General features: G+C 46.2%; 1 protein-coding gene across 5 annotated transcripts in view; it reads right to left on the reverse strand.

Annotated features, from left to right (window-relative positions):
• Positions 1-22,498, reverse strand: part of tweek (transmembrane protein KIAA1109 homolog tweek) — a 703,556-nt gene that overhangs the window by 242,405 nt on the left and 438,653 nt on the right. For all 5 annotated transcript variants that reach the window (XM_075687924.1, XM_075687922.1, XM_075687923.1 and 2 more), the window contains exon 36: positions 17,340-17,576. In XM_075687924.1, coding sequence (XP_075544039.1) covers positions 17,340-17,576 — 237 coding nt within the window. The remainder of the gene's footprint in view (positions 1-17,339; positions 17,577-22,498) is intronic.

The raw sequence follows: 22,498 nt of genomic DNA on the forward strand, positions 1-22,498 counted from the left end.
ACCAACTTGTTGCAGGCCTGTGAGCATCAGCCACAGTGATAAAACGGTCAGCGAAAGAGAGCTTGGGTGGAGAGGGCGCCCGGGGGCCGCCACTTGAGAGGCCAATCAGGGCGTGTCCCAGTGAAACTTGTTCGCACAGCGATTCGACCTGGGAGGGAGAAGCATGGTTTGCGAGGGAAATTAGCTCCGGCGCGCTGACCATGTACGCCATGTTGCCGTTATGGCAGCTGTTCCCAGAGATCGAGCTAAGCACAATGCGCGAGCTGGGGGACGAGGCGTGGGAAGGCACCTTGATTTCCGCATTCCCTCCTCCTAAATCCTCCTAAAAACCACAGCCAGTATGAGAAACCGTGATGCCTGTCTGACCAACCACCACCTTTATTTCTGGCATTTAATCCAGAAAACTGAAGTCCATAGCCGGTGGACTGGAAAGTGAATTTTTTCCTCCGTGGCCATATTAACTGCCCGCTTGTGCCGAGAGTCCACCTCCTTTGTGGATGGGGTCAACGCAATAATAGCCGCCGCAATGGCCACCATGAAGTTAGGGTCAGCCGCAAGGACTGCAGCAACCAAGTGCAGTGATTCGGGGGCTGCGCAGTCAGAGTTGAGTTTGCCTGTTGGACCCTTTTTTCCTTCTTTTCCGCTTTGGCCTTGTGCACTAGCGAACTGTTGTGCGTTGCCGGGTGCATGACGAACACTCCACACATGTCGAGAAAGGTTGCCGATGGGTTCGCCGGTGTTGCCGCACCGCCAGTCGCCTGGCCCTGGTCTGAGAGAGCACGGCCCTGGAAAGGGTGGGGGTAGTCCCATGCTGCTATTCCGATTTCCACTTTCTGTTGTTCCTGCGAACGCCGAGCGGAGACTAAGGCCACAGGAGCCTCCTGACCTTGCTGGAAGGGCCACATTGCCACATTCTGATAAGACAGCCGCTTCTTGGGGCCAGCAGGGGCAGAGGGTGCATGGACAGGTGCTGGCCTGGATGACTTCTGGGCCGGCTTGGAGGGGTGATTCGAAGCCTCGATGCCAAAGCAGGAGCTGCCACACAGGACTTTGGCTTTGAGCGGCAATGTGCAGCATCCGGCTGCTTTTGTGAGGGTGTCACGGAAGTGATTCACGGACAAGCAAACAAAGAAAGTGATGCGATGAAGGTAAGGCAGTGCTCGAAGGAAAGTGTGGCCTCTGATGCACTACCAAGGTTACCCAATCAGAGCAGTCCCTTGGCTGGATAGGAAGGAGTATTGGGCCAATAAGGGAGTGCACTTCCTTCTGCACCGGCGTACTTAGAGAGGTAAGCCCCCCAGCCTAGTGAGTAAGCGTGGTTGAGGGGGGAAAAGTCCTCTCCCCTCTTGCCGGCGTTCAGCACGGGTGGAGAGGGCACGAACCCCACTTACCTAGCTTGTAGCGGTGTTTATGCAGGTGAATAGACCGCCAATGACCTGTTACTTCAGGGTTGTAGAGAAGCTCGTCCACCAGTGAAAGGCCAGGACTGCACAAGAAGGTATATTGGGCTAAGGGAGCCCGTCAATGCTTCGACATGTGTGCACGAACCATTTATTTTCTCTGTTTACCAGGGTGGTAGGGAATAACGTCCATCTACCTGCTAGTAGGGGAAAATTCCTTAGTCGTGTCACTATGAGGCCGGGTCGGCACTCGAGGGTAAATTAGGTCAGAAGGGCCTGTCACCCCTTCGATGTGCGCCCTCGCGCTGTAGCTGCATTTCTCCATTCAGCTGCCCAGTAGGGAATAAAGTCTGGCTACAAGCTGGTGGGAGAAAAGCTGCCTAGGTGCATTCCCACAGGTGGTACGGGTGGCATGGCCTAGGGCCAGCTGTGTCACGGTTTGCCTGCGGTTTGTTGACCGCCTCCCTCTCCCCCAGTCTCCGCTTCTGGCAACGAAAGGTTTGAGGTCCGAGACCTGAGCTGGACCACCGACTGGTCTCCCTTGGGAGCCAGCCAGCTTGTATACCAGAGGGGACATTTCGGTCTCCACTCGGTATGGGCCTGACCATTTGGCCGACAGGGAGGCAGAGATGCCTTCGGCCGCATCACTCAAAACATGGTTGCACCTGAGGACAAGATCATTGACACCGTAGTGCACGTCCCCATGTGACCGGTCGTATTGGGCTTCTGTCCAGCTCGCGCTTTTGCCAGGTTGGAACGGGCCAGGTCAAGCGCCACGTCCATCTGAGAGCACAATTCCGCTGCATAGCCAGAAAGGCAGGCTTTCATGGTGCATGCCCTGCTGCCGATCCACAGAATGCGGTCCATGGGGTTTGGCAGCTCTCTCTCTCAAAGTTGAGGTAGGCAGGCGTGCACAGCAAGAACTCTACCTCGTTGAAACAGACATCCCAATCCCTGTGTTGCTGGGCAAAGGCCACGAGCAAGGGCTTGATGTTCCGGTTAATCCACTCTGTTGGGTTTGCCTGTGGGTGATGCATGGTTGCCTTGCAGTGTTTAATGCCAAAGGCAGCACACACATCCACGAGCACCTTGGCCGTGAAAAAGGATGCATTGTCTGATATGAGCTCCGCCAGAAAGCTGAAGTGGTCAAAGATCTAGGTGAACTTGCCCCATATTGCGCTGGTCATTAAGTTCCGAAAGGGAAAAAGTTCAACCCATTTCATGAAGTGATCTGTGACAGCCAGGGGAAAAATGTAGCCTCGCTGGCTTCTGGGAAAGGATCTCATAATGGCAAAGGCCGCAACTTGCCAGGGCAGCTGGCTGTCAATTGGCTGTATGAGCCCAGGAGGTTTGCCCATGCGAGGCTTCACGCATTGGCACTTGAGGCATGAGCGGGCGTAATGAAGAGCGTCACGCTTCATGCTTGGGCAGGTAGTGGAGCGGCACAACTTTTTAAAAGTCTTAAGGCCGTTCGCATGTCCGGCCAACCACGAGTCGTGGAAATAGCTCAAGTAGGCTTTCCTTAGACTGCAGGGTATCCCCACCAATACCAGCTGCAATACCAGCTGCAATACCAGCTGCAATACCAGCTGTCCGTGTGTGCCTGATGGCTTTGCCGCCCCGCTCCTCTTGGGAGCTCGGCTCTGTGAGCCCGTCAACAATTTCTCAACAAAATAAATCACTCTGCTGTGCCTTAAGTAGTTCTTGCCTGCTGAAGATGACACCAGAGGAAGCAATGGGGTCCACCAGGTAAACATCCTCTCCCGAGGCTGGCAATGTGGGGACAGCTTTGCCATCGGGGGCCACACTGTTTGAGCCATTGGAGACACAGGCTATGCAACTATTTTGTGCACTAAAAGGGTTGCGTTGCGTGAATTATATTTCATGCCTACATTTTTGTAGTTTTTCAGATGATTATTTTTGTTATCTGCCTGCTGCTATTTAATGGGTCCTTTGGCACTCTCAAGATGTCTGCGACATCTTTTCGCCCAAGAACCTCCGACTCGGTGTTGTTGGAAATAAACTTGACTTCACTTGACGTGTTGCTTGATGGCCACACAGTCACCACGTTAGTAGACACAGGAGCCAACTACTCTGTGATGAGTGGACCCTTGGCCGCCAAGTTCATGAAAGTTAAGGCTGTGCGGGAAGGCCCCCAAATTAGGACTGCTGGAGGACATCTAATAATGCCGATTGGAATCTGTATGGCAACGATTACAGTTCATGAGCGGACCTACCCTGCCACGTTCGTTATCTTCCAAGAGTGTTCCCGAGACGTCATCGTCGGCATCGACTTTCTGAACAAACATGGCTTAATCATTGACCTGAAGTCAAAGTCAATAATGTTATCTGAAGATCAAGCAATACAGCCGGAGAGTGCTCATAGTCATCATGCCTTGAGTGTACTAGAGGACCAAGTTAGCATCCCGCCTTGCTCCATCATAGTCATTTCCATTCGCAGCGAAACACCCGCAGACGTAGAAGGCGTTACCGAGGGTGACCGACGTCTACTGCTAGACCGTGAAATTTATTAGATTCTTATGAACTCCTGGTGATATTGGCTTTCATTCCTCACCACACAGACCACCATGTGCACTTCCCTGGTTTGTATTTCCCGCCAACATGCTATCAGGTGCAGTGGAAGCTCGAGCCAAAGTAATGCAATGGTGGGACTCAAATTCAAAATTTCTTTCTCAATGAAAATGCAAATTGCTTTGATTAAAATTTCTGGGGCGAAAGTTGTTATTTTTCTCAATGATATCCGCTCTTCTGCTTATTTTTATAGACCACCTTAGTGTGTCATAAATGTCTAAACATAGGCCAAAATAATGTTTTTTGCCACATTCAGGCTTTTATTTTGGAGCCTGTGAGCATCACATAGCTGAAAATAAAATTTTAGAAGATGGTAAGCTTTAGTGACAGTTCTATAAAGTAATTCCAGGTATCCTACCCAGACCTCTTTTCGTGAAAAATTTAGCAAAAACGCTCGAATTTGCACATTTTCACCTCGGTGCTAAGTAAAAAGCATGAAGTTATTTTGTGAAACTGTTTTATAACGAAAGAACAATATTCAGGCAACACAAAATCCCAAACTCAAATAATGTGCAATACGGTCGATTTTTTTAGGAGTCAATGATGAATGATGACACGTATGTCGGCGATATCTTCACATCGGCAGTACGAATTAAGGGAAGCCAGCCACGCTTTCGCGTGCACTCTGCCCCTACGGCTGATAGCATTGTCCCAGTGACCGCAACGCTATCAGGAAAAGAGTCGGCAGTGGGGAAGGAATGCTTCGTCTGCCTCTTGCTCCAACGAGTCACCGAAACTGGAGATTATGCAACCTCCAATACTAAACGCGTGAGATAGCTTACATGGTGCCATGCCATCTCAGCATGCCCACTCTTTGCACATGCGGCAGATTACCTTTAAAGCAGGGTGCGCGGCTGCGTATGCGATCAGCCGCACTTGTAGCCATGTGCTGCCACGGCCGAGATGCGTGCCAGAAATAGAGAAGCACCAACTTACTCCTCACTCTGCCCCACGCCCTCACGCACGCTTTATCGTATTATCACGAGCTTCGCTCCCATCCCCCATTTCCCTTTGCTCAGGTGGGAAGGTGGCACTCTCACCCTCGCGCACTTTCACTCACAGCTTAAGCAGAGAGGCTACCCACGGATACCAACTTTCTTGTTTATTGAGATATCTTAATGAAATTTTTAGGATAGACTCATAGCAAAAGCATTAGTAGAACTACAAAATTTGATGCAGTTATGTTCACTGGTTTCTCAGGTTACCGCAAAATGTCAGAATGGTGCACATGGTTTTCTCATTCCAGGCCTGGAGAATTTTAAAAAGGTGCTGCAACTGTGAAATTCACCATGACGATTCCCAGATGAATACCTCAGGGCAAGACAGAGCCCTTTTTAAAATTTCCTTACTGAAAAATTTTAGCAGACCACCGAATTTAGTGTTAGTGATTAAGATTCTATCAATCAAATTTTGATTAAATGTCACAAATCACACACACAGTATAAATGTGACACAGTATAAATGTTAAAAAGGGCTTGTCTTGCCCTTGGAAATTTATTCAGATACACACACAAAAAAAAAGACTTTTAGAAATATGATGAGCGGTTACAGAGATATGACTGGAACAAGCAGCCTCACCAGCCAAAAAAGTCATATTGAGAAAATTAGCTATGAATGTTTTGAGCATATATATTGGTCTAAAATGACCCTGTAGCATAACTGGAGATGTCCTTAGGCACCCTCTTCTTTTGCCGCCTTTCCACCTTCTCTTGCGATTGCTTCTTGGCCTTTTTCAAGCACAGAGGATCTTTCTCGGCTGCCCGTCGAATGGCCAGGTGGCCAGGTGTTAGCCAGCATTATATCTTAAAACTGCCTCATGCAGTGCTGTCTATACAGCAATCAGCGACGCATGCTGCTCTTTGGGCATCAGGGATCACAGCACGGAGCGAAATGATTCTGATGCATTCTGTGTTTTTGCTCCCAGGCAGCATTGTGAGAGATACTCATAAACAAATAGCAGTGCTTCTGCAACATAGCCTGGAAGATTGTACCGATGCTTCGGAGGTGGCACACCATCACTCTTGCTGGTGTTATGATGACACCACGAGTCTGTACCCTCAGGGCACAAGTCGTGGTAAGGATCCTCGTCCATCGATGTCACATGGTGGTACGATGCCATCACTGCATGCTGCATTGCAGCCACATTGTTGGAATTGTTCTGTAGGGTCCAGCCATAATAGTCGGTCAACTTGTCGTTGAAGGCCTTTGTCAGCCTGCCCTTCCCTCCTAAAGCCTTGTCACTTTTCTGCACAAGGTTGCGCAGTGCTGTCCCCATCCTCTTCTGGACGTGATTCAGGCATTCCTCTTTCGAAATGGGAACCAGTCCAGAAGCATTTTTTTTGCACAAGGGCAGAGAAGGTGGCACTATCTCCGTCAGACACGAGCGTTGTGTAACGGAGGTTGTGCTTTGGCACCGAACGTGAGAAAAGGATGACAGCTGCCTCAATCGCCATCCTCCCAGACTTAGAGTCAGTGTTTTTCTGGCACACATGATCCTCCTGCCAGCTTGTGTAGCCTGGGTCTCCAGGGTTTGGTCCTACTTGGCAACCTAGGCACTGGTTCGATAAAACGATGACGTCCAAGATGAGGCCCGTATGATTGCAATTATTGCACCAACTCCAATATGGGACATGTGGCCACACTTGTGCCATGTTCCATCAAAGTTTACTGTGATATCCCTGCTGAAACATGGACCCATTTCCTTGTAAGTGGTTTTCAAAGCAGAAGCAGATTCTGCATAGAACTTCTCTATGCACTGTGTCTGTGGTTCCTTGAATTTCTTCGAGTGCTTCTGAAAAGTCTTATGAAGCAGGCCACGATGGGACACGTTCATCGCTGCCCAAAAGTCATTGAGGGCTGTTTGTCCCTTCCCTATCTGTTTTGTAATACTTGGTTATATTGAGAATTTTGTTATACTGATGTTTGTTATATAGAGGTTTAATTGTATATGCCTTTGACATGCTTCCCATCAGTTCCTGATGGAGACTATGTGCCGACTTCTAATGTCAATGTTCTCCTGCCATGCAAAGTTGCTGTTCCTCGTACCATACCATTGTGACTATCGCCGATAACCACGCATTTCTTCCTGTTTTAAATTTTGGTTTAAGTATGCAAGATATCCCAAAAGGCATGCTGCTTGGCAACGCTTCTCCCATTGACAATATTGCCATCTCTGTATTAGATGTTCCGTGCTTGTGTGCAGCCACTTGCTGTCCGATCAGTTCCGCAACATCCGATCCCGGCATATTTTTTCGAAGATGATCGCTGAAGACCTACTCCCTGAACAGGGTGTGTATCTTTGTTGTGTCCTGGTGCCTTATCGCGACGTCTTTGACTTTGAGAATCGCCCGCTAGGACAGACTTCCACTGTGACCCATAAAATTGTGACCCATAAACTGGTGATGCTAGTCCTATCCGCCGACGACCTCATCACGTGTCTCACGCAGAACGCAGGCCGCGTTATCCAAGCTGAAGTAGACAAGATACTAACCAAAAGTGTAATTAAGCCCTCTTAGTGTCTTTGGGAATTGCCGGTTGTCTTAGTCAAAAAGAATGATGGTAGCTGGCGATTTTGTGTCGACTAACGTCAACTGAACCATATCACGAAAAAGGATGTGTACTCTCTCCTCTGGATTGAGGATGCTCTCGACTGCCTTCACGGATTGAAATACTTCTCTTCACTCGACCTCCGACCCAGTTATTGGCAGATTTTGGTTGATAAACTCGACCGTGAGAAGACTAACTTTTGTTACACCGGATGGCCTTTACCATTTTAAGGTTGTGTCTTTCGGACTTTGCAATGCCGCAGCAACTTTCGAAAGGACCACCAACTAGCCCGCCTATCCCTGTTAAATGATGGACTCTCTCCTTCGGGGCCATTGGTCCACCTGCTTATGTTATCTGAACAATGTCATTGTATTTTCCCCTTCGTTTGACAGCCACCTCATCGCTTGGCCGATATTCTTGTAGTCTTTAGAGAGGCTGGCTTTCAACTTAACTCTTCTAAGTGCCATTTTTCACCCCACGAAGTCAAAGTTCTTGGCCACCTTGTCAGCGCTGTGGTATATATCCTGATCCTGATAAGATTCACATAGACAAGAACTTTCCTGTACCCTGCTCAGCAAAATATGTGCAGAGCTTCACAGGCTTATGCTCCTATTTTCGTCGGTTTGTTAAAAATTTGCGGATATCGCCCGGCCACTGATTGACCTTCTCACGAGGAACACTGCAATCTTTCGGGGCCGTCAACAAGCCAACGCCTTCTACATCCTCATCCACTTATTAAAGAGTTCTAGAAATGGGGGCCCAAGGGGACCCAAGAAAATTGCGCGCCACAAGTGCGCATGCGCAGAATCCAAGCCAGTCTTGGGTTCTTGCGTTTGCGTTAACCCAAGACCTAAAAATCGAAAACTAGCATTGGCCCCCAAGCCGTCTTGGGCCGCCCTCGCAGGTGACAGCAGTGGCGTACAGCAGATGGTCGCAGAGCAAACTTGATTTACTTCGACTGATTTTCGCCATTTCACGCAGGTGAACCCGCAGTTCTTTCGCAGCGCGTCACAAGAAAACACTAACTAAGAGCACTTGGCTTCAATTAGCTTAGCTTGGCTTAGAATTGCACACTTAATTCGTAATACTAACCGATACTAACACAGCGATTACGTTTCTTACATTTTATTGTTCGCTCTTTTTGCTCAAAAATGCATTCTGTTCGTTTTCTCTCGTAAGAAAAGAGGCTTTTTTTTTTTTTTTTTTTTGCTTTCAAGCACCTTTCTATTTTTCACACTGCAGCGCCCCAAGCGCTCAACCCAACACTGTTTGCGTTCGACCCAATCCTCAAACTCTGCTGCTCATCTAAGCCCAAGTGCAACCAACGGAACGCAGCTTCGGGGCCCAGAGCCTTGCGCCCCCAATTCTAAAGCTCTCTATTGACAACGTCTCCGATATCAGGCCTCTTTGATCCATCTGCACCAACTCAAGTTCGCACAGACGCCAGTGGCCATGGTATAGGTGCTGTCCTCACCCAACAGCAAAATGAAGTCAAGCGCCTCATTGCCTATGCCAGTCACCTTTTGCCTCCTTCAGAGCGCACTTTTTCTATCATTGAGCGCAAGTGCCTCGCTCTGGTGTGGGCAGTGGTTAAATTTTGCCCTTACTTGTTTGGCTGCCCCTTTTCTGTCATTATGGACCACCATGCTCTGTGCTGGCTATCATCACTGAATGACCCGGCTGGCCGCCTTGGACCCTGGCACTCAGACTTCAGGAGTATTCTTTCGCAGTGATGTACAAGTCCGGCCACTTACATCTGAATGCCGACTGCTTGTCTCGTCATCCTATAGATTCTTCTTCTGACGACGAAATGGATGCTGACACTTGCCTACTGGCCATTTCTGACTTTCCCGACATCATTACTGAGCAGCGAAAGGACTCCTTTCTTCAGTTGGTCATTGAGTGCTTGACTTCAGGACAACCAGATTGCTCAAACAGAATGTTTGCGTTCCATAATGACATTCTTTGTCGACGCAACATCAGCTCTGATGGATCAGATTTACTGCTAGTTGTCCCTCGTAATCTCCGCTCTACTGTTCTTGCTGAGCTCCACGATGCATCCACTGCCGGACACCTTGGCGACGTCGCTTCTTCTGGCCAGGCCTTTACCGCTCTGTGCGACATTATGTTGTGGCTTGCGACCACGGCCAGCATCGAAAGAGGCCATGTGCACAACCTGCAGGCAACTTTAATCTAATTGATGTTCCAACGGAGCCTTTCTTCAGTGTCGGCATGGACCTTTTTGGCCCCTTCCCCCCATCTATAAAGGGAACAAATAGATAGCTGTTGCCACAGACTGCGCGACGCGCTATGCCATTACGCATGCCCTGCCTACCAGCTGTGCTACAGATGTAGCAGACTTTTTTACTTCAAGACGACATTCAAGATGCTACTTCCTGTCCCAAGTTGTCGAAGACATACTTTGTTCCTGCTCCAACAAACATAAGGTCACAGTCGTATATCACCCACAAACGAATGGACTGACTGAACGACTAAATCACACCCTTTCAGAGATGTTGTCTATGTACGTTGGAGCAGACCATCGCAACTGGAACAGCACGTTGTCCTACATGAGATTTACATACAATTTGTCACGTCATGATACCACTGGTCTCTTGCCTTTCTACCTCTTCTTTCTACCTTTTGTGAGATTTGTACTAGCCTGTGCAACTACCACTAACTTTTCCTCATGTAAATAGCTGTACATACATTTGTGCATCGGCCTTCCTCTTTGAAACAATATGTTCGAGCAATTTGCAACAGATGCAGGTTATTGAGACAGGGTAGTAATTTTCTGATGAAATCTTGCATTCACTTTTCAACACCAGAACTACTTTTTCATCCTTCCAGTCACACGGGAGCAGCCCTCATGATAACGACTGCATGAAAATGATGCATAGGATTTGGCTAGAGGTGGACGAGGTATTTTTTAGTATCTTGGAATTTATGTTATCTATGCCTGTGGAAGATGATACTTTGAGATTTAGAAAGAGTTTTGTCATCTTTTATACTATAATGTTAATTGGTGCCATGAATTGAAAAGAGAGATCGGAAAAAATAGGCACTCGGGAATGATCTTCAATGATGAATACGGATGTAAAGAACCTGTAAAAGTCGAATGCAAATTGTTGATCAGACATCACTATCTGGTCATCATTAAGGAGTGTTACGCTGCGGGTGGGACGATCAGGTGCAATCGTTCACCAAAACTTTTCCGGGTGAACCTTAAGAAGGGAGAATAGATCATTTGAGTAATATTTGTTTTTAGCCGAGATTATTTTGGCGCAGTAATTCTTTAGGTAATCTTGCAACAAGCCTATAGGGAAGGACAGCTTGAATTTTAAGCTTACTTACAGTTGACTCTTGTTACAATGGACCCTGATAATCGACAAAACATGTCTGTTTTATCCAAAGCCCATAACATCTAAATGCCTCACTTCCGAAACTTTCGTCACAATGTCTAACAACTTTATTGCAAAGAGTGAATGACAAATGTCCAAAGTAAAAAAAAACAAACAAAAAAGTAGTAGTTTTGCCCAAAAGGCGAAGCATCGATTGTGATTAATAAAAGGAAAATCAGACATCCACCCATTTGTAGCAATTGTTAAAAGGGAAACCCACACGGTTTCTTCGAAAGAAAAGCCTCGCAGTTGAAGAAAAATTCGTCCTGGTCCGGTACTGAAACCCGGGACCACCACCTTTCCAGGGCAGCTGCCCTACCATCTGAGCTAACCAGGTGGCTAGCAGATGGCAGGGCGAAGTTGAATTTGTCAACAACTCAAAGCACAGGCAAGAGTTTGACCTAATAGTTCTGCGGAAACCCACAAGGTGGAGAGAAGTAATTAATAAAGGGAAAATCAGACATCCACCCATTTATAGCAATTGCTACAAAGGAAACCCATACAGGTTCCTCGAAAGAAAAGCCGAAAGAAAAAAAAAGTTGAAGAAAAATTTGTCCTGGTCCAGGACATGAAACCAGGACCACTGCCTTTCCGGGGCAGCCACTTTACCATCTACTTCTCTCCACCTTGTGGGTTTCCGCAGAACTATTACGTCAAACTCTTGCCTTTGCTTCGAGTTGTTGACAAATTCTAATTCGCCCTGCCATCTCTTGGTCGCCTGATAAGCTCAGATGGTAGAGCGGCTGCCCCAGAAAGGTGGTGGTCTCAGGTTCGAGTCCTGGACAAGGACGAGTTTTAATTCAACTGTGAGGCTCTTCTTTCAAGGAGCCCGCATGGGTATCCTTTGTAGCAATTGCTACGAATGGGTGGATGTCTAATTTTCCCTTTATTAATTACTTCTCTCCACCTTGCGAGTTTCTGCAGAACTATTACATCGATTGCGATAGAAAATTAAGCAAGACAAGTGTGGCAGCAGCAGCGAGCGAATTGACCTTCATGCCACCTCTCGCTCAACATGAACTAAATGTCGAAAGCACAGTGCATACGAAGATACCGGGCTAGCAGGGTCCAAAATGTGCTCAAATGTGATTGTCTTGCACTAAAATTGCATAAAATACCACCACATTACACTTGTGTGGGCGCCTTGTCCTGTCTGTATTTCTTCTTGTGTGCCGTCACTATTGGCGCTTCACCTATTGAAAGCTATGCACCAACTAGTCCCACAACGTGTTTTACTGAAGATACCGGCACTGGGCACACTTTTTCTACATTGCAGATCGCTTTGAAGATGAGGCCTATGCGGGCGCACACTTTGTTCACAGCGCAGATCGCTTTCAAGATACAGAGCCCACACTGTAAGCAGCAGCCGCCGGAGTAGAACCTCCGTTTCTCTCGCCTCCCCCCACCCCCAGCTGTCCGCCCTGTGCCTCGCGCGCAACAGACGACGATGCGTTTGCACTCCACCTTCCTCTCTCGTGCTCATAATATTGAGCCGTGATCATCGGCTGACCCTCACAAGTCAGTTGTCAGCCCATGTCGCTGCGGCAAAAGTATGTAGAAAAATATTTGAACATTTTTTGTTGCCCCTAATTTCGTCTGCTGTAGCCAATAGTCCTGTAGTGTGGTCCACTAAAAACGGACTTTGTTGCATTAATAAAATAGGTAGGACAAACTAAGGCTGAAGTATGGTCCGTATATCCGAAATTCTGTTGTAGATGGTCCACTGTAACAAGTGTAGATTGTATATAGTGGCTTTTTTCAGTTTCATAAAGTATGAAGACGCTTGTTAAACCAGGGTTTACACTTATCATTAGTTACTGTAAATAGGGAGATGTACTTATCAATTAATGCTAAAAGAGTGTATCTAGTTTTCATTTAGTGAACGACAGGAAAAAGAGGGCAGGAATGTGTCACTGTAAAACACAGTTAGATTCATGTCACCATAGTTAGCCTTATTACAGTGTAAACCCGCGATAATGAAATCCCGGAAAAACGAAATTCCCACAACAATGAAACATTTTCGTCTCCCTGGAGAACACCCATAAGATTCATTGCATTTCGTACGTGTGGATGTCTGATTTTCCCTTTATTAATTACTTGTGGGTTACCTCGCAGGTTTCTGCAGAACTACTATGTCAAACACTGACCTTTGCTTCGTGTTGTCAACAAATTCGGCTTCGCCCTGACATTTATTAGCCGCCTTGTTAGCTCAGATGGTAAGGTGGCTGCCTCAGAAAGGCGGTGGTCCCAGGTTCGAGTCCCAGACCAGAACGAATTTTTCTTCAACTCTGAGAGTTTTCTTTCGAGCAACCCGTATGGGTTTCTTTGTAGCAATTGCTACGAAATGGGTGGATGTCAGATTTTTCTTTTTATTAATTTCGTATCTCTTGGCAACGAAGTGTTGCTGTACTGCAATCCTGTACAGTAAAACCTCGTTAAACTGTACCCGCTTAAACAGTAGTTTCATTTTAAAAGTAGTAAAGTCAAATCCCCGACTCAGCGGCCATTGAACATAATGTGTTTTGTATCTGCATAAACCGTACCAGCTTATTGCGTACACATCAGTTAAAACGTAGCGTTTCAACTTTTAGTCGCGAAAACACGCCGGTGCGTCTCATCGCCGGTCTTCATCGGGCGGTCCGGCAGAACAACAAGCCTCAGAGATCGGAACAACGGCCTCCAAGTGCCCTGTGCATTTGCGCATGAAGCCACATCAACATCAACATCATTTTGACGCCATACCAGAGAGCGTTATGGCGTCGTGCAAGCGAGGACTTGCGTTATGCCGAAGCTCGGATAAAAAAGACGCCGGGTACTCAGCATAGAAGAAAAATTAGACATCGTCCGTGCTATCGAACGCAATACGAAGTCTGCGCTGGCACGCAACAGGGATCTGCTTTTGACTATGGTTTGTGGCATTTGGAATGCGAAGAAGTTGCTCGGCAGCGCTGCTGCGACCATGAAGACATGTTGGCTACGAGGTTCGACTTTTCACCCTCGTTGCTTCTGTTGTTGCTGAAGTGTCGACTATCAACAGTGATGAGGACGACATGGAATGCGAAAGCACGGGCGATTCAGGCCCCACAGTGGCATAAGCTGCGCGTTACGTCAGCCCCATGAATGCAATCGTTGCGACGAGAACAGGGGCGCGATAACGTAACTCTATTCCAAACGAAAAGTATTCCAAACTCCGACACCTGGCAATGAAAAAGGTGCCCCGGGACTTCTGCAGCACTACTGCGCATGTGCACGGAGAGTACGTAATGCCAACGAGAAATCTGCCATGTGAGTGTTTGCCGTGAAGAGGGGCTGGTTGAAAAGCTGGCATGCAGCTTCAGTAAGTTTGAGGCCGCTGTCATCGTGCTAGGCCGTCGCGGCATCAAACGAAAATAACACTTTTATCACGCGAAGTGAATAAATACTGAATGTTTTTTTCCCTTTCATCGCACTCTTTGAGTTCCGTTTTGGACAGGTAAGTGATCGATCTCATGCTATTTCGGTTAAACAGTACTACCGTTTAGTATTTACATTTTCCGAGCTCCGGCCAACTACGGTTTAACGAGGTTTCACTGTATCAACGAAATTTGCCAGAACGTAGCTCCGCATATTACCTACTCACGTAAGGCTAGCAGGGTCCAAAATGCGCTCAAATGTGATTGTCTTGCACTAAAATTACATAAAATACCACCACATTACACTTGTGTGGGCGCCACCAGTTTTGTTCATAAAAACAACCAAAGCGCCGGAAGCGATCAGTGCGCTGAAAACATGTCATGGCCGCCATCTTGTTTGTTGATCGTCCGTTTGAAGCGGCACGCATGTTGCGACCGATATGTGACGACAGTTTTTGCATGCCTACTAGGCGAGATCGTAGATTGTTGTTCGAAACACGCGTTCAGTTTACGTTTCCCGCGGCTGACAACTCGGCGAGGCCTATAGGCCAATCACGTGAGGTGAAATTGAACGCAAACTGAATGTGTATTTCGAACAACAATTGCCTATCATGGCAGTGCACTGCGTAATGTGCGCCTCAGTGAGAAAAATGCAGCAAAAACAAGGAAATCCACGTCCCACCAACAAAGAATTGTTTATGGCACTTGAGATGGCAGTCGCAGCATACGGAGTGTCATGCATCGGGCCATGATTGAGCGATCGTCCGGGAATACGCATCCCTTGCTTCAAGAATGCTGGTTTGGTGCCACCCGACAGGCACAGTGTGAGGATACGGTGCCGGACGTATATTTGCACAAAAGGGCCGCTATCTCGATCGTTTTACCCTCGGGTACACGAGATGCAATAACTGTTGTGCTTCGCACCGGACGCGTTGGCGCCTACGGGCAACAGTGTGCCCTGGAGAAATGCTGCTGCATGCGCTGCTGCTCTGCTACTGGTGCTGAGTTACGCAAAATCTCGCAAAAGTGATCGCATCTCTGAAAGCAATTGACCGAGAATACTGTGCCATGGCAGTACTGCCACTGCTGGTCGATGCATGCGGCGCAGTCTCTACTGTCGGCAATGCGGTTCCATATCATCGAGCAAACCTTGCCAAAGTAGGCTAATGGAATTTTGACAGTACAGTTTTATTCTGTAGTGCATTACCTATCTGCACTGTCTCTTTTCGCAACAACGAAAATCTTGAGAAAGTGAATTCTTTTTGCGTTCCCCGCCAATTTCGTTATTGCGAGTTTGAACTGTATAATCACGGATTCGTTTAACAGCTATGCCTGCAAATTGTAACATAACCGTTGAACCTCGTTCATACATATTATAAAAAATTGCGAGAAAAAATGTGCTAACTAGGAAAACATACGATACAAAGTAACAAAAAACTTTGATAGACTCAACTATTGTTGACATCTACGTAAAGCAAAGTGTCACACAGATCATTGCGGCACGAGATGCTGACATGCGTTGAGCTAGTAGTGCTCTGGTGGCCCGAGACACATTTTGTTGTTTTCCTATTGCGTAGTGTTCTAAAAGGGTGAAGGGAAATTGAAATGAAATCGAGCTGGAGGGCAACACTGGATTCAGCCAAAGCAAAACATGTTGCCCACATCATGCCGCCTACAGCAGGAAATGGTGACGCATTTGGATTATCGCCTACTAAAGGCACACGGTACGTTACCAATGGCACTACGCACCACGTGCTGTAAAACACATAGGAGAAGATGCTTATCACAATAGGTTTGGCGGTCATAGCTCTGAATGCGGCGTGCAGCAACCCAGGTGGAGATTTTCTGGTACCAAAACTTAGAATGCGAAGCTTGTCCACAGATAGCTTGAAGGGCTTGTTTGTACTTTCTGCAAACTCAATGAACTTTTTTTTAGCTTCTCGTGTAAATGGCAAAAAGTCCTCTCGAATAAAAAAGGCACATTCCTTTAGACGATTTGCTTGTCCTTAAAGAATGCAAACTTAGCTATAATGGAGCTGTGTTTACCTTCGGCAAACATGTCCAAGCTATGTGCGCACTCTAGTTGTGTGCTGGCTATTTGTAGTTCAAGCTTTTCAGAACAAAAATGAATATTTTTTTTCTGAAGCTACCCAGTTCTCCTTTTCTTTATCTTCCAATTAAAAAAATAAAAGATTGTAGCGATGCATCCGATTCTCAGTGTCGTCGTACCTTGCGGCAATAGTCTGCAATTAATTGTTTACGCCCCTAAGTGAATTGCAGCCAGCACTATTATCAGCCAGATTAAGCGAAGAAGGAGCTGTTTTAACGGATGCAAGTTCAGCTGTCAAACTGGTGACTTCCCCAGACATGGCTTCTTGCCCTTTTTTAGGCACATGACTTCAGGCAGTGTATGGCCCATCATTAAACTGAAAACCCTATGAGTATTTACTAGCAAGATTCTTGTTCAGTAATGTGATTAGCCTCCCGAGCATGTGCAGCACTCTGCTTATTGCACAAAATTTGGAAGCATATAAGTTTGTCTTAAATTTTTTTATATTCGATAAGACATTTGGCCTTTTTTTCTTGATTCAATGCAATATTCTATTCAAAATCTACTATTCTTTATACACACATCCCTAGTTCTGACCAAGAATTTGTTGATGTCGACGAAATTGCACCACGGCAAGAATAGTCAGGTAAGGACTCAAGGAAGCACTGTATTCATCTTCCCAAAAACTGTGCCTTCTTTGCAATTCACACAGTCATTTGGTGCAGCAGCGCCAGCTGTGTCATCTGAAATTCATGCCAGCATCTGTCTGCATGGTGTCCAGAATCCCCCAAAAATTTCAAAATGCAAATGTTCGCAGCTCAAGGGTTAACATATCTGGCTGCACAAGGGCACAAGTTGGATAACCAGTGACCAAATTTTGTTTGCCCTTCCTACATGGCTAAAATAGGTGTTTTGAACGATCCAACAGCTCTTTGGTGACAAGGAGTGTGTTCAGTACCTTCATAAAGACCTTTTGCACCAGCACCAGGTGGTTGAGCAAGTCGGTGGTGAGGCTGTGCTCAAACGTGCCAATCTCAGCGAGGGCGCTGAGGTAGGAGCCCCGACGCAGCACTACGCCATCCGCATCCCTCTGCGAGGGCCCACCTGGGTCTTGCAGATACTCGGCCGCCACCTGCACGGGTGGCAGCTCCACACTGGCACGCGAGGGAAGGTTGGCTTCACACGCTGGGGGCACCTGCGTAGCGGCACAGGAGTTTATACACACCTGCCCCTCAGGTTCTTCTGGCCAATGAGCGTCCTTGTCACAATGCAATCAATGTTTTCCTAGCACATTTGCCCCAGACAGCAGAATGGACACAAAGAGCACTCAACTAACAACTGCATTTGCACCTGAACTCAGATGTAAATGCAGCACTTTTGAGACAAGGAGTCGATGTGAATGTGACATAACTACACCACAATCAACTGTAAATTTGTCCTTACTTAATTTTTGAGAAAGAAGATACAGACACGTACATATGTCCCAGAAGAAAATTATTTGCAGCTTTTTCAAACCGCCATTCAATAGGTGCCCTGCTGAAATGTGCCCCCTTCACTTGTGCTTGACTTTTGTATACTTTGATCTTTGTTTGGGGTCATGGACAGCCATGCCTTTTGCTCCATGTTCAAATTAAATGAAGGTTAACCCCTCAGTAAGCGGAAAAATAAAAAAAAGAAGCTTATACTCCTTTAGATGAAGAAAATTTCAGCTGGCATATACAGTCCTGCTATTTTGGAGCAAAAAACAAAGGCTGTGGCAGCTACATCTGACATTGTGGGGATCGAGGTGCCTTCCCACACCTCATTCCCCCAGCTTGTGCGTTGCGCTTAGTTTGATCTCCAGGAACCACCGTCGTTACGGCAACATGGCGGACATGGCGAGCACCGGAGCTAATTTCCCGCACAAACCATGCTACTCTCTCCCCGGCTCCAATCACCATGTGAGCAAGTGTTACCGGGAGGGACGCGCCCTGATTGGCCTCCCAAGTGGCAGCCCCCAGGCACCTTCTCCGCCCAAGCTCTCTTCCGCTGAGTGCTTCATCGCCACAGCAGATGCTGACAGGCCCGCAACGAGTTCGCTACATGGGACTCCTCGTTCTCGCACTTGGTGGCCTGCTTACCGTTTAGCCCTAGCGCAACGGGTGCGCGTATTCAATTGGTCTTGCGGTGAGCCTTTGTACGTAAGCCCCCTGAGTGTCGAACTGTGCTGTATCTTGGGTGAATAAACCCACGTTTGTTGGCGATCTGACTCTGCAGCCTTCTCTGCGCCGTGTTGGAGAGTCGATGAACCCTGCCATAGCGCCTTTGTGCATTGTGGAGTGGATGAGCATCGTGCCCTTTCCTGACTGTTGCTCGTAGGGTGAGCCTTGTGTAAACCCATCTCCACAACGTCTCCCTCAAAACTGTTTTACAGGTACGTTAGACTGATCTGGCAGTGTTTTTATGGAGGTACATCCAATGGTTCTTGTTGGCTTTTTTCCGTTCCATGTTAGGATACACTGAAGGTTAGGTAAAGTTGCAGAGGGTCTATCTGACCATAATATAGTTATGTTATATTTAAACATTATAGCAGACATACCTAGTACTCATTAAAAAAATTCATTCTACATTTTCAAGCTGCTGATGACGTCGGTGCATTTGACTTCTTAGAACAGTCCCTCGACCAGTTATTAATACATTACCTTTCCTGGGCCAGTACAGACCTACCGTGGAACACTTCTTCGAACATTGTACGACAGTGCATAGAACGTTTTGTCCTCAAACGCCACAAAATTGTCAGGAAGAAAACTCCTTAGATGATGAGGGAAATTATACATATTAAAAAGAAACTGAAAAGGAAACGAAGAGCCCGTTCGCAGAACCCCACCTCACAATATAAGGAACTCATTCGACATCTAAGTAAACAGTTAAAACAACTAGTCCGGGAGAGCAAGGACAGGTTTCACAGCATCACACTTAAAAAAATTCTTGCAGATGACCCCGGAAAATTTTGGCGCTTCGTTAATCTTAAGGGTAAGCGACCACACGTGAATGCGAGCCAAAATAACAATAAACAGGTTGACAACTCTAGTGATTTTTTCTCGTCTGTTTTTACACAAGGTAACGGTACGGTTCCACACTTTGTAGATAGCTCCGATAGGGCCCCAATAGAGGACATAGTAATTATTCAAGAAGGAATTTTTAACTTGCTCCTCAACAATAATAAAAGAAATCACCCGGACCAGATGAAATACCCAACGAATTCTTATGCAGGTATGCGGAGTGGGTTTCAAAATATCTTGCCATTACATTTCACTCATCTATTACTACTGGCTGCTTCCCGAGTCCTTGGAAGCGTGCCAAAATTGTACCCATACGGAAAGGCAGCGCAACAGCCGACATCAGCAACTACCGGACAATTTCCCTTACCAGCACGTGTTCAAAATTACTGGAGCATATTGTATCAAAACATTTAATTGAATATCTGGATTATCATAACGTATTATACAGCCATCAACATGGGTTCAGAAGGAAACTCTCCACAACAACTCAATTTACAGAAATTGTACATGACCTCTCTTAAACCATTAATTCGCGTGGCCAAACTGACATAGTGTACCTAGACATTGCGAAAGCTTTTGATAAAGTTTCTCATCCTAAGTTATTACACAAAATAGACACCATATTTAAAAATCCCACAATCACGAAATGGTTCGCATCTTACCTTCATTGCAGCGAATAGTATGTTCAAATTGGAAACTGCCAGTCTGTACCCTCACTTCTAGAGTCTGGTGTAACTCAGGGTATGGTACTAGAATCACTCTTATTTCTCGTATTTATTAATGATATGCCTACTGGGACATCACTGTACCATTGCACTTGTTTGCCGACGAGTGCGTATCTTATAACAAAATTCAATTGAGACAAGACCAAGAAGAACTTAAATCTAATCTACAAAAAATTAAACAATGGTGCGACGATTGGCAAATGGCCATAAACCCGCAAAAATCAGTCTCTATGTCTATTTCACGCAAAAAGCATACCCTTAGTTATTCATACTACATTGATGACAAAAAACTTGAGAACGTTGGAAAACACAAATACTTAGGTTTAACCTTTACGTCAGATTTACGCTGGAATACACACGCAGAAAATGTGTGCATCAAATTGCTTAAAGCCCTGTGGTCCTTGAGGCGGAACCTCAATCGGACAACCCCTGAAATTAAATGTCCTGCTTACAAAACTCTAGTTGGGCCAATTATTGAATATGCTAAAATTGTTTGGGACCCACACACCATAACTAACTGTTCTAAACTTGACCGAATACAGAGTTTAGCTGCCAGGTATATATTTAATAAATATTGTCACATCCATTCTCCAACAGAGTTGAGTCAATTAGCTGATCTAGCACCACTTGAGCTCAGAACTAAATACGACAGATTAAAATTCCTCTTCGAAGTTATTCACAATCAAGTATATATTAAACCAGATGATTATCTTGAGCTTCCTACGAACGCATCAACGAGGCATTGTCATAGTATGTACATTCCTCCTCCACTCGCCCGCAATGATTGCTTCAAGTTCAGCTTCTTTCCTAGGGCGATAACAGAACGAAATTTGTTACCCGACTCTCTTGTAACCTCGATGTCCTTAACTGCCTCTTTGGAAAGTCTTAAAAGCACAATTTTTTGTAATAACACGTAGTGAATTGCCCAATATGTATGCATTTACTTTTACATTATCTTATCGACTCATATTGTGTCTATGACAATGCGGTGCCAAATTGTGAATGGTTTCTTTATTACTTTCCCATGTATGTTGTATTTCATACCTCTTTCCATTCTAAGACAAGCTTTGCGAGTCAAAGCCTGTAACGCGGTCGCATTCTATGTTTCTTTTTAACACGACAGCGTTAAGGAGTTCGAGTCGCAGAAAAGCCAGTGTCGTCGGCGGCGTTGGCCATGGGCAAAAACTCGCGGAAGGCAATTCACAAATAAAAACAACTTGCAAGATGGGCTGGGTAGGAATCAAACCAGGGTCTCCGGAGTGTGAGACAGAGACGCTACCACTCAGCCATGAGTTCGATGCTTCAAAGCGGGACAAAAGCGCCTCTAGTGAATGCGGTGTTGCCTAAGAAACGTGCTGTATAAAGTTATACTGCGGTGTATATCGGTAATTATGAGCATGTAAATTACAGAAGTCACAGTTAAATGAGTAGCGAAGTACGTTTCAGCCACATTTCTTCTGCGCTTGGCACACACGCAGAGCTGTCTTGCAGCAAACAAAGAAGACCCCCTCCTTGCAATGTACGGCACTGCCCCGTCAGATGGTGTGCCACTCGCCCACTTCTCCCCTTCGTCTCGTCAAGAGCACGCCGAGCGAATGAGTGGGCGATGCGAACGGGGTGCGATAACGCTATCGCGTTCCACTCTTGAAGGCGAAGCTTAAGCGTCCTCCAATTTTTGTTGTTTTTATTATACACTTCTCTAGTAGCCCTAGGACGGCTGACAGTATAAATAAATGAATAAATGAATGAAAAATTAAACATTAGCACACTGAACAGCTAAATACATGCTGTCCTCGTGTCAGCGCTAATTCTGCGTGTGTTGTGGTGCAGCATGCCTGCCTTCGGGGCATGCTGCAGAGCAGTTCTCTTTTGACGCTTCTTCAGGATATTGCTTTAATCATATCGTATGACAGACCACTAATAAAAAACTTTAAAAGTGGTAGCACGACTGCCAGTGTCATATAAGATGTGGTTTCTGAATACATTTAAAAGCTTTTTCAGCTGTGCCACTGGAATATACAAACTTATACTTAAATGCTGCTTCGTTTACTTGAAACAGCGAATGCTTTATAGAGGAGCTCTGCAGATAGGGGGGCAATGGGAGCTAACATCGTCGAGAATACACGTATAGTAACTAACTTCGATGGTAATCAGTGCCAGAGCAGCTGAGGACTCACACAAAACGTGCAGTGGCTGTTTCTGTTAAATATGTTATAAATAATGTACATAAATTGCACAAGTATTGGTTTTTTTGAAACCCAAAATAAGCAAAAATTCCGTGGCAGAAATTTGAAGTTTGCAGTCAGCTGTTAATATTACAAGTACATAAACTGTCTCGAGTCGGTCGTTCA

This window comes from Dermacentor variabilis, chromosome 4, assembly GCF_050947875.1.
Source record: "Dermacentor variabilis isolate Ectoservices chromosome 4, ASM5094787v1, whole genome shotgun sequence".
In the NCBI taxonomy this organism is placed as follows: domain Eukaryota; kingdom Metazoa; phylum Arthropoda; class Arachnida; order Ixodida; family Ixodidae; genus Dermacentor; species Dermacentor variabilis.